The sequence below is a fragment of the Filicampus tigris genome, chromosome 16 (assembly GCF_054856515.1).
Source record: "Filicampus tigris isolate MCC_2025a chromosome 16, RoL_Ftig_1.0, whole genome shotgun sequence".
NCBI classification, from domain to species: Eukaryota; Metazoa; Chordata; class Actinopteri; order Syngnathiformes; family Syngnathidae; genus Filicampus; species Filicampus tigris.
In genome coordinates this window covers 2,521,585-2,534,696 of record NC_141232.1, presented here as the reverse complement: position 1 = coordinate 2,534,696, position 13,112 = coordinate 2,521,585, and the positions used below count along the sequence as shown (strand labels likewise).

General features: G+C 47.4%; 1 protein-coding gene across 1 annotated transcript in view; it reads right to left on the bottom strand.

Annotated features, from left to right (window-relative positions):
• shank1 (SH3 and multiple ankyrin repeat domains 1) overlaps positions 1–13,112 on the bottom strand; it is a 41,764-nt gene that overhangs the window by 14,160 nt on the left and 14,492 nt on the right. The window contains 14 exon segments of the mRNA XM_086054762.1: positions 6,800–6,875; positions 7,126–7,239; positions 7,452–7,618; positions 7,824–7,948; positions 8,051–8,220; positions 8,557–8,593; positions 8,595–8,624; positions 8,718–8,795; positions 9,042–9,158; positions 9,377–9,544; positions 9,955–10,109; positions 10,859–10,967; positions 11,082–11,153; positions 11,533–11,736. Of these exon segments, the coding sequence (XP_085910888.1) occupies positions 6,800–6,875; positions 7,126–7,239; positions 7,452–7,618; positions 7,824–7,948; positions 8,051–8,220; positions 8,557–8,593; positions 8,595–8,624; positions 8,718–8,795; positions 9,042–9,158; positions 9,377–9,544; positions 9,955–10,109; positions 10,859–10,967; positions 11,082–11,153; positions 11,533–11,736 (1,622 nt within the window).

Genomic DNA, 13,112 nt, shown 5'->3' with positions numbered 1-13,112 from the left:
CCACTCCCAGGTCATTTGACGATGCTAAAATGAGACTGACGTGCAACCGTCGGAACGCGATCAATGAGTTCGTGGGCAAAATCCACTCGAAATCGTCCCAAACGGGAGGCGGAACTACGCCGCGATTGCTTTTGACTGCGGAATCCAGACTCACATGCGTCGATAAACACGCGGCAAACATGACCGCGCACAACATGCCATCAATCCACAGAGGCGTGACACCGACGGGGCGCGCGTGTGCGTGCGCTGCTCGCGCACGTTCGTTCAGTCAAACGCTGGCACACGTGCCGCGCACACACACGCACACAATCAAAACAAATCCAAGCGCCGCAACATCTGTCAAGTCGCTCCAATCGATCCTGCCAGCCGTGACGCCGAGGCATGCGACTCCCGCCTACGGCGACCACGGCGACGGAAGGATGGAGAGGAGGTTCAAAAAAAAAAAAATAAGAATAATAATAGGTTGGACGGGTACCTGTAAATGAACCAGATGCTCCGATTCATCGGGCCCAGCATCGGCCAGGAGGAGGAGAGGGAGAGGGAGCGGGAGAGATCCTCCTCGCCGCATGCCCCCGCCGCCATTTCCTCCCCTCCCTCTCCTTCTCGACAGCGGCGAGAGGCAAACGGCGAGGAGGAGGAGGAGGAGGAAAGGAGGAAGAAGAGGAGGAGGAGGAGGAGGAGGAGGAGGAGGAGGAGGAGGAGGAGGAGGACGGGAGTGGGAGAGGGCCGCACTCCCCCAGCCCCTTCATGCTTAAAAAGACGGGAGGCGAGTGGGAGCTGCGTTGGATGCGACAGGGATGGTGGGAGGTGGCGTAAGGAAGGAGGGAGATGCTTTGGAGACAGGTGACTGGCTTTCTGCAAGGAAAGGGGCGGGGCCTTCATGCAAACACGCACACACGCACGCACGCACATGCATTCAAAATCACTTGAGTGTCATGAAGTCCCATTCATAAAAAAAAAAAAAAAAAAAACACACACACCATACAGTCCAAGCTACTGACAGCGGTCACTCATCAAGGGACTGTTGTGATGATGCAATACGACACGCGATCGCAGGGACGCGATTGGCTCAAAGACGGGGGGGGGGTCAGTCGATCGCTATCGTGGCCGATATCACATTTTCATCAGGCTTTCACGCAAAACAGGCACGCGCTGTCCGTCGATGTCGGGGTTGATTGATGACGGCGCCCCGAAGCGAAAACAGGCCGAGGAACAACAAAAAGTCACTGTATCGTGATATCACTTTGGTATTATGATATCATCAAGAAAGTATTTCTATCGTCAATAATATAATCACAATCACATCGGATCAGGAGTTATTCCCAAGACTATTAGTGAATGTACATGCTCAGGGGTGGAACAAAAATGCATATTCTGACATATCGGGTTGTGTTTCACAGTACAAAGTCAAGATGAATATCGATAGTGTGGCTGATATCAGCCTTCCATTGGCTTCAAATGTCCAAATTGTGGCTGATTGCTGATGACGCACTTAACCGACAAGAAGAAGAAAGGGGATAAAAGTCAGCGTATCACGACGTGGCATCAGTTTTCTGACTTATGATATCATCAAGGAAATATCAATATCGATACTGACAAGAAAATATTGCAATCATATTGTATGATGAGTACTCCCCAACCTGTACATAATCAGCAGGAGGACAAAATATCGATATTATGACGTATTGTTTTGTTGTCTCACGATACATAATCAACTCAAATATCAATATTGTTGCTGATATCACACTTTCATTGGGGTTTCATGCAATCGGGCACAAGAATCAAATGTTGACATCATGGCTGACTGCTTAATTGAACAAAATCACTGTAACGTGATTAGGGATGGGAATTGATACAATTTTACAGATTACAATTTCATTATCGATACTGCTTGTTGAACAGGTTCCTCAGATATTCTCTTATCAATCATCATGAAAATATATGCCGTCAAAGATGTCGTTATCATTATCCATATACAATATCATACAAAAGATGTTTCTGCATAGCGCTGTGTGATATGTGCAGAATTTTGTATCCTGATACAGCATTTGTCCTTAAAGTGACATGAGCGGCAATTTTATCAAAATACACCCCGCAAATACAAATAATTGATCTATATTATACAGTAGGCGGTTTTATATCGCACTATGATACGGAAAGCCCAGAACCAAACTGCACTTTTTTACATGTGATGTCACTAATTTGCAATCCAAGAGAACTCGATAAGTGAAATCATCATACAACAAACAATTCCTAAGAATCCAACTACTTCACCGGCTCCTTCGTCCCGCCCCTAAACTGAAGTATAAGTAGTATACCACTTTGTACTTACTATACAAGATAGTGTAGAGGCGCAACAACGAAACGATTACAACTAATCAATTATCAAATTAATCTACGAATATTTTCAATCAATTAACCGTTTTGAGACCTTGTTCAATCTTGCAAACATCGACGTCGTCACTGTCACAACATTTTTCATCTCTGTATGGCCCGCACATGCTTAGTCAACTAATATCCATTGTCACGCAATGGCTGTGTCATGCTACTAATACGGTCACGTGTCAACCAAAACAAAGCTCCCCCCCCCCCCCCATTTTGTTTCTCTGCGTGCACGTCGCCTCCAAACATGAACGGGGCAGACAGCAAGAAGAGGAAGAGGCGGCGGAAACTCACATCATCATCATCATCATCATCATCATCATCATCATCATCATCCTCGCCAGCATCTCAGTCCGAGTGGCCGACTACCGAGTGGTCCTCCATCGAGGCGCGCACCCCCTCCGTCCTGCACCCCCTTCATCCATCCTTCCCTTCCTCCCTCTCCTCATCTCTCGCATTCGCAGACCATCGCAGCTCTCGCCGGCAGTGCTCTCGCATGATTTTGTGTGTGTGCGCGCGCGCATGTTTGGCGAGCTTCCAGCCGGGCGTCAAGGACTCTGCGGTACGACAATTTTGCTATAAAGTCATTTCAAACGGCCATCTGGGACAGTGAAATACGTTTTGTACGTTAAAAGACTTTGCTCTTGCAATTGGATTCATTTCAATTTGTAATATTTAGTATGTATTTTTTCCTTGAAAAAAACAAAACAAAACAGTATTTTCTTCGTATTCTGCCTTAAACAAGACGTTTTTTCAACTTTTTGGAGTTTTTCTAGTACAAGTATGGCCTTTTAGCCCAAAAAAAAGACTACTTCAAAAGATTACAACTCAAATCTACTTGCTCTTGAAAGATACCACTTAACAATGCAACTTGTTTTGGGGGGGAAAAAATGTTTTCATTATGCTTGTAATTTATGACTTTTTTTTTTTTTTTAAATCAGAAGATAGTTAATATGCCTTTTTTCATATGCCTCTTTCCCGCAAAAATTAAATGTATTTTCCTTTTTTTTTTTTAAAGACTGTTTACAAAAGACTACTACTCATTCCTCTCGAAAGATCCTTATTTTTATTAGATTTTTTTTAAAGAATACACATTTTTGGGGGGGAAAATATGACTTCTCATGATTGTATGACTTTTCCCTCTGAAAACACACTTTAGAATATTGTGCGTTATTTCTTAAAAAAAATCCCCATATTTCACCATTTGGGGACTAATCAAGGTTATCTTATTACACGTTTTTTCTCTTAAAACATTTATTCTTTTAACTTAAACTGCGTCCTCCCCAATATGTTTTTTAGACTTTTTTTGTTACTTTATTTAGTGGCAAGATTGAGCCCTTAACCCCCAAGTGATGCCTTTTTCTTAAATGACTTTCACTCCTCGCGCATGAATGTGCATGCCTCTGCGCGTGCGTGTGTGTGAGCATGTGTGTGTGTGCGTGTGTGCGCACGTCTGGCCAGTTTCCATCCAAGCGTCAAGGACTCTGCGGTATGACAATTAGACTATGAAGTCATATCAAAGCTCCATCTGCATGCGTCTCTTTGCCCCTCTCAGCACGGCGACGGAAATCTTTGAAGGCTAATTTGGAAGGAATCCGCCACTCGGGATAAATCGGGATTCGGATCCAATATCGGGCCTTTGTGCAACCGGCCAGGTTTTTTTTTTTTTTTGTGTGTGATTTTTTTTGATTTTCCACAAATCAAACAAACCATCTTTTTAGTTCCTGTTGTGTAATGAACGGGCTGGTTCTTTGATAGCCTGGTGTCCGGATACTTTTGGACAAGAACGATATCGCGATGATGGACGTGAGCCAGCGAGAGTATCGATAACCGATGTTGCCATATCGATCCAGCAATGATACCAAAACAAAATCGAACCTTGACTTACGAATTTCCTTGCGTGAAAATGTTCGTAAATGAAAACACTTGTACCTCATATCATCTGTAAACATGTTTCGTCCACTACTGTCGACCATCCAACATTTAAGTTCCAACATCCATGGTCTAGCACTTTTCTCATATTCTCGCTCGCCACTTAAGACACAAATTGGCCGAGCTAACTTCCTTAGCGCCGATGTGTGGCTTTTTAGCGAGACTGGTCTGTGGGGCACGTTGGACGTGTGCCCCGCTGGCCAGATGGCCGCCTCCCCGCACCGCCGCACAAGCCACCCCACCCCGCCCCTCACGCAGCTGTCCGTCCAGATCGTCTTCGGGCTCTACCGAGCCAGGCCATAATGGCCGACGGCTGTTTTGGTGTGAGCCGACGTAAAGCGATTGAAGAGCCTCGCCGGGGACGGCAAATTCCCCGTTTTGTCCAAGGCAGCATAAGTTCTCCATTTGAAAAAAATGACACCACCGCCACCACGAGGACTGCGCAATTTTCTCCAGTAAAGGCTGGTAGGCAAACATCGTGGCCACTGATCGTCTTTGGCCGAGTTGGAGCGAGCCGTTGTACGCATGAACGCATGCGGTCTGTGCATCTCCTCCGCATGAGATCATCGGAGGGCCAGCGGCAGGTCGGACGAGGACACCCGAGAAGTCATCAGCGCTCCGCTCAGGCCGCTTTACGACATTTGCTTGGTGGGCGGGGAGAGTTTCCCCTCGGGGAAACGGTCGACAACAATGCGCCCCAAATTGCTCATTTGCAGCTCGCAGGCTAAACATTAACTCTTAATTGTATTTATTAGGTCCTGACATGGATTTTTTTTTTTTCAAGCCAATGCAGATTTTGATATTTAACTCAATACAATTCCAATAACAGATTAATAAAACATGAGAATGAATGAAAATGCTTACAACAATATATGAACCACAGCCAGAACACTTGACTGTTGTACAATACTTTGTCCTTTAATATCTGTTTACAACAAAACATAATTGGCAAAAAACGGAATTTTTTTTCTCTTTTTATGTTGTAATAAGTTAATGTCTAAAAAAAGAGTTAATGTCTAAAAAAATAAAAGAAAAACAATGAGCAAAAACAGGCAAAAAGTAATTGGTGCTTTTTATGGGGAGGATACATAATGAGGGTGCACAAGCGTGCTTTCTGGTGCTATGCTGCCCCCTCACTGACTGAAATGAGATAGCAGGAACATCACTGCTGACTTGTAACGCACTTGAAATATAAATGATTGAAATTGTGCAGAACACTTGAGAGTCAAGATGTTCAAAGTGGACTTCCTGGTACATTCGCATCGAAAAAAACAAAACAAAAAAGTGTCCCCTTTGTTGGCCTTCAGCGTGTGGTCTCCAGATGGAGACACCACAGGGGCGAGGGAGCGGCAACTGATGGCTGGACAATTAAAAAGTGCATCGGGGGGTTCTCGGCTAAATTAAAAAACAACGGAGGGACGCTGCGACGGTCACGGATGACAGGAGCGGCGGCGGGGGATTTGACCCGTGTGCCGTGGCCGACTAAAAGCCGCCGCTTGAATTATACACCGTGACGGAAAGCATTTTGAAATCAATAAAATATGATGGCTTTGGAGACAAGCACGGTCTGCCGGAGAAGAGGAAGTGTCAGAGATTGAAATAAGAGGCGGAGATCATTAAAAAACACATTCAGAAGATAAACTGAGATTTCTACATTGCTAAAAGCTAATAGGCCTGTATCTTATGCTCAATGCTAATATGCTAGCAGTTGGCATGCTAAGACCGAGATCGCAGGCAGGCAGATTTTACATCTTGCTCGGTAGTCGGGCACTATTTTGAATGGGAACGAGTCAAATGCAAACATGCTAAGGCAGGATGCTAACTTGTATTACAATAGCAACTTGGGAGAGCTAAGGTTGATTAATAAACCTCACCCTGTTGTCAGATATGATTATAAATGACAATTTGGCAGCTATGCTAACATGTTAGTGGTTGGTGTAGTGGACCAAAAGGCAGTAAAGCAGCTCAGGTACCATTTTGATTGCAATTAAATGAATTGCTAACACGCTAACAGTTGCTATGCTAACAGACCACAAAATAGCAACCAAAGCACACAAGGAGGAAAGGCAGATCGGTAAGGATTTTACATCTTGCCATCTAGTCAGTGGTAGTATTAAAAAAAATAAAATAAATCACATATTAGCAGGAGTTCAGCATCAGTTAGCGGCTAATGGATCATTTTAGGGGACAATTAACCAGCACTTGAAATGTTCTACGTAGAAATGAGTGTGCACTGGCAGACGTAAGAGTCAACCTGAAATGAAGTGAACAGCTGGCATGGCGGCAACCCAGCCCCCCCGCGCCATCACGCTAACCCTCAAACAGCTGGCACCTCCTCCAGGGAAACGGTGTCCCGCGCCCCACAGTCACAACATATCGCGGTCACCGCGACAACACAAGCAGAGTGACTCAGCATGTGCCAAGTGTCCAAACACATGAACACAAACGCGGCGGCGGCGGCGGCGGCGGGGAGACTTTCTCTTACCTGGGAGCGTCGAAGCTGTCGTAGGAGCCCACCGTGTAGTGACGGAACAAACGCTTAGCACGCTCGCCACGGCTCTCTGGAATCAGAATCAGAATTTTTTTAAAAATGAATATAGCAATAGCATTACATTAATACCAATAATACATATAGAGTTGACCCCTGCATTGAGATTTTTTTCAATATATGTTTTTTTTATTAAAGAAAATAATAATAATTATATAGAATAAAATTGACCTGATCAGCCTTCTTGACTTTAAATGTGAAATTATGGACATTTATTTATTTATCTATTTATTTATTTGTAAAGATAAAAAAGTAAAAATGACCTGATCTGGCTTCTTGACTTCGTAGCAAGACTTCCTCCACACAGTCAGAGGGGAACCAGCCGGTGCGTCCGCGGACCGTTCCCTCCCAGTAGCCGCCTTCGCCCACACTCAACACTGCCGCCCACACACAAAAGTGGCATCGTTCAGACTTTCTTCCGGCCACTCGCTGAAACGGTCCCCGGAGCTCAACAGCAATTTGCGCGTTCGCTTAGAGTCAGCCCTCAAAAGTTTCAAAATGTTGTTTTTTTTTTTTGTTTTTTTTTACGCCAACATGAAGCCACCCGTTGGCCCGACGTTGACGGGCGGACCGGAGCCTCTGTGCTCACCTTTGACCCTGTCGCCCTTGCTGAAGCTGATTTCGCGCTCTCCCTGGGCCGAATGCGCTCGCGTGGCCACGAAGACGCGACCCGGCACGGCGCTGTACAGGCGCCGACGTTGGCCCGCCGTCTGCGCGCTGGCCGTGCCGCCGGCGCCGGCCGGGGCGGCAGTGGGCCTGGGGGGAGCGGATATTTCAAACACACACAATGCAAACTCAGACACTGACAGTGGGCTAACTCCATTCTTGGCCATGTTACTGAAAACATCGCCTCAACAGGCTTTACAGTGTCCACGATCTCATATAGGAAAAGTTCCAAAGAAAATGGGTTGGACCTCCGAGGTTCCAATTCAAATGAAATGAGAAATTCTTCCCCCCTCACCCTTGTTTGCGACTCTGCTGCCGGCTTCGGTCCTCCTTGTCCCCCATCCTGCCTCGGGACGGTGATCGTGTCCTGGCCCCTCGGGGACTGCTGGAGCTGCGTATGGTTCCGGTGTGCTTGAATCCCTACGAGGAAAAATGCCAATGAGTCACTTTCAAATATCTTCCGTTTGCGACTCGGCAGGAAGTGAAAGGTGCAAAAGTCGGCGAGGTTTTTCCAGCGGGTACCTGCACAGAGACGATGTTGGTGCTCAGCGAGTTGGGCATGGCCATCCAGTCGGGTAAGTTCATGCTGCTGTCACTGTTGGCGCGCAGGAACGGGTGGGGGTGAGGCAACGTCAGGGTGTGCGTGCTCTCGCGCCTCTGGGGGGCGTACTTTGGAGACTCCACGAAGGGAACTGGCGGGTGAGGGTGAGGGGGGTTAGGGGTGGGTTAAGGAAGTTAGCGTTAGGCGGTTAGGGTTACAGGGTCCGGTGGTTGGGGGGGGGGGGGTCACAGTTATAAGGGAGGTTAGGTGGTTAGGCGATTCGGCAGTTAGGGTTCAAATTAGGATTTGAGCGTTAGGGGGTTCGGGTTGCACAGGGAGAGGTTAGGGTCAGAATTAGGGTTAGCATGAGGGGGTGAGGGCCTTCATGTTTTTATCTAGCGAAAGCTCATTTTGCCTTCCACTTGCCAAACTGAAATAGTCTTTTTTATTTTTTCATCTGCGTCAAGTAAGCGAGAAAAAGACTGACCTACATCGGCGTCCCGGTGGTTTTTGATGATCTCCCCCCAGCTCGAAATGACCCGACATGACGGCCACCTGATTGAAGGACATGGCAAGTCGCTTGTTTCGCTTTGCCAACAAACAAAAAAAAAACAACAACAAAAAGGCACAAACGTCACCGCGTAGTACCTGGAAGGGCGTTTGGCCGCTGTTGTTCTTTGTCTCTTTGTTGGCTCCTCGGTAGAGCAGAATTCGTGCGCAGCTTTCCTAAATAAATCAAATTGAAGAAATAGCAGTGATGAATGCGGCCACAAAATTAGGCACACCTGTATGCAATACAATACAATTTTATTTATATAGCGCATTTCATAACAGCTAGAGCTGTAACAAAGCAGTTTACAAACAAAACAAGAAATAGAACAAAAACGATAAAAGGCTGCGATACATGTATGAATAAATATAGACACGTTGTGGTCAAGACAAGCGGGAAAGTTGACATGATGAAAAGTGTACCTTGTTATATAAAGCACAAATGTGCAAGGCAGTGTTTCCAGATGCATTCTGGGAGGTGGAGTCGGCGCCGTAGAAGAGAAGGTGCTCCAGGTGCTGAGAGTTGCCGTTCTGACACGCCTGAGTGGCAACAACACACGTTCGCGCCTTCCCGCGCACACGCAGCAGCATTCGTACCAGGACGGCGGCGTCATTCATTCTCTCATCGATGACGATGACGATGGGACTACCTGAATTCCGCCCGGCGGGTGTCGACTTGAGCGGCGGGCGGATGGTGAGATGGCGGACACACGCACACAAGAAGATGAATGACGGCGAAAGACGAGAGACGAGCAGACCTGGTGCGTTTCGTCCCAGCCGTTCTCGTCCCTGATGCCCAGCTTGGCGTGGTGGTACAGCAGCGTTTCGCAGCACGAGGTGTCGCCCCCTGTCAGCACAGTGTGGTAGAGCGGCGTCAGACCCCGCCGGTCCTTGTAGTCCGGGGAGGCGCCCAGAGACAGCAGGACCTGCGCCCACGTTCAGTTGGAAAAGAAGAAGAAGGAAAGAAAGAGAAAAAAAAAAAAAAAAAAATCAGGTGAGGATTAGTAGCATTTATTTGAAATCGGAATTTCTTTTTGTGTACATGAAATGTGGCGGATAAAAACATTCTATTCTGACTGAGAGACTTCAATTTTAATGCCTTTTTAATGCATATTTACTAGCAGAACGCAACACGTTTTATGTGCGGAATACAATAAGCGACTTTGTTGTTTGCTTGTTTGTGTGTGTGTGTGTGTGTGTGTGCGTGTGCGTGTGCGTGTGCGTGTGCGTGACAACGTGGGCGACTGCGTTGATTTAAGAGGCTCTCACAAGGGCCAAATGGGAAAATAAAAGCAGCCCCTTTCTGGAATTGGATGTGCTGTGCTGTGGTTTGTACCAGCAGGGCGATATGGCGGTGGCCTCGGACAGCCTTGTGGAGCGGCGTGTGGCCATCTTTGGCACGGAAGTCGATGTGGGCGCCTCCCTCCACCAACACCCGGATGGGCTCGCCGCCGCCCGGCTCGCACTGAACCGCCAGCGACAGCGGCGTCTCTGCGGGGACACCGACGCGCAATGCACATGCATGAACACACACATGCAAAAAAAACACACACACACACACACACACACACAGAATGAGTGTTAGTGTAAACAGGCAGTGTGCGTGTCTTCCTGTCTGAGTGTGGCGGGTGTGCGTGAGTGCAAGTGCGCACACACACAGGCACACACTGACCCCGCTGTTGACAGGAGGCGCTAAGCGTGTGGCCACCCGCTCGCTGGGTGACACTGACTGCCAAGCCAGTGTCAACACACCAGCGTAGACACCAGCAGGAGGCGCCAAAAGCAAAGTGACGGCGCCGCAGTCGCGGACGCCTTCCTCACATGACGCCACTTACTTGCTGCCCGCCTGCGTGACAAGCTCCGCAAAGTCATTATTCAGTATTCATTTGAATGCCCTTGCGTCTCTGTGACATCGCTTACTAATGTAGTAAGAAGTCAGACGTCGTAGTAAGAAGTTAAGTCACTCACCAATTTAGATAGAAAATGACATTTTGGAGACAACCGCCCAACACTGTCCAGTTATTGGGAAGCCAAGTGAGCCCCTTTTTCGGGACACTAGTGCCATGTATCGCAATACAGCAGACAGCTGATTTCACATTTTAGAATTTTGGGGGGGGGGATAAATTGCTGGATGTTCTCACTTCTCAGAGCCCATAAAAAAAAGTCTCCGGTAACAGTCACGCATTTTTATTATCAAGCGCATACAAAAACGCTTGGTTTTTGTTTTGCTCTCTGCTTACCGCCGGTGTCGGCATCCTGGTAGTTGGGATCGAGGCCTTTGTCCAAGAACTTGCTCATCTTGTCCACACCGTTGGTTTGGATGTAGTCCATGAATTTCTTCAGACTGGCCTGCGTGTGGACAGACACACACACACACACACACACACACAAGTGGAAGCTTGCAGTGGCGCCCCCTAGCACATATGCCTTATATGACAATGTCGTTTTTTCCAGGTTGCTCACCTTGGTGTGCAGTTTGGCCAGCTGCTTCTCATCCAGGTTGGTCTGCTTGTACACTCGCGTCTTGTATCGGAACTAGAAGGAAAGCCAGAGACGACTTATGAGACATTTTTTGGCCTTTTAGGTCAAAATCGACACATGCAATAGTGATGAGAGTGCATGATAGGCTGCTTGCAGCTATGTCTGAAAATCAGGAAAATGAGAAAAAGATGGGGGGGAAAAAAAAAATCAGGATTTACTTTATCAGTTGTCAGCTACAGGACGATGAACTTCATGAATAAGTAAAGTAAGACAGTGCATAATAGGCTGATTGCAGAAGGGCAAGAAAAAGGTGAAAAGGGAACAAAAATAAGGAATGACTGTCATTTTTCAGTTGTTAGCTAAAAGACAAATAAGAAAAAAAAAACGACATCAAGACAGCGCATGATATGCTGCGTGAAGTTGGTGCGCGTACCTCCAAGTAGGGTACGCCTTTCTCAAAGGACTGCGGGTACTCCTTGAGAAGCCTCTCCTCCTCCAGGAATTTGGCGTCGTGGCCGTCGGTGGCGGGCTGGAAGAGGCCGTAGTTGAGGACGTCTCGCAGGGACTCGGTCAGCGAGCACAGCACTTGCTGCTTGGCCTTCCACACCGTGGCATCCGGGTTGAAGCGCAGGCATTTCTGGGGGGGGGGGGGGGGGGGGGGGGGGGGGGGGGGAAATCATTCATATACATGTGTTTGCATGACCACAAAATTGCTCTTACGATATTAACAATAATCACATTTCACTTTAACTTGAGTCAACGAACTCTTTACAGTTTAAATGGACACCATTTGGGAGAATTAAGACAAGAGGAGTCGCAGTGCACCTTCCGTGCAGCAGGGGGCGCCAACGGCAGCGCAAAATAGGCCAAGCCCAGTGAAGAAGGTGCACAGAATGTGAATGGCTGTACAGTGTGGCTTCACACACACACAAACACACGCAGACACGCGCACACCCCCCACACACACACACACACGGTGAAAGAGGCACTGTCAGCAAAGTGAAGAAGTCACAACACAAAAAAGAGCGTGAAGGACGACTGTTGTCACGGCAACGCCGCACTGTCGCGCCGCGATTGGCCCTCGCAGAGGATACACACGATAGCTCACTGTCACTCACACACACACACACACACACACACACACACACACACACACACACACACACACACACACACACACACAAAGATTTGCGTATGCACCACATTCATTCTCCCTCGGTTTTATTCACCGTCTCGCACAGCCAGCACGGTTACCACGGCAACCGGTTCATTAGCCGAGCAAGCTGCTTGTTGCCATAGAGACTTCCCATAGAGATGGGGTACTTATTGTGTGTGTGTGTGTGTGTGTGCATGCGCACGTGTTGGAGTGTAGATATGCGTGCGTGCGTGTCCAAATTGGGGTGGGGGTTAGAATGGAGGGCAAATAATTCAGAGAATATGATGATGATTAGTTTGGTTCTGTTTCACACGCACACACACGCGCAAATACAGAAACACGTCCACGCATCTACAAATTGTGCGCTCCAATAAATAAATAAAAAATAAAAACGCTGACAACGGTGATTCTTAAGCCGCATAAGGCGTTTAGGCCGGCCTATCGAGCGGCGGTGCCTCCAGGAATTAGACGGTTCCATCGGTTCCGCCAATTAGGGTCCATCACAAAAGACGCCGCGTTCCTCGTCGTCCTCCTCCGCCCTCCTCATCAAGGACGCCCGTTCGCAGACAGTTTATGTAAAAAAAATAATAATAATAATCGAAAAAGAGTTCCTCCGCACTGATCCGCTCTTTGCGTTGATGACGGTAAGGCTGTCTTGAGAAACAGACGGGAAGTAAATGAAGTACAAAAGCAAGACGGTACATGATATGCTGCGGGCAGCTGTGGCTCGCTGAAGAAAAAAAAAAAAAAGATAACGTCACAAAAATGTGTATTTGTTTTCTGATTTTCAGTGTTCAAGCGAGCGGAAAATAAAGAATGGAAGCAATATGATATGCTGCTCGCACACCATGTCAAGC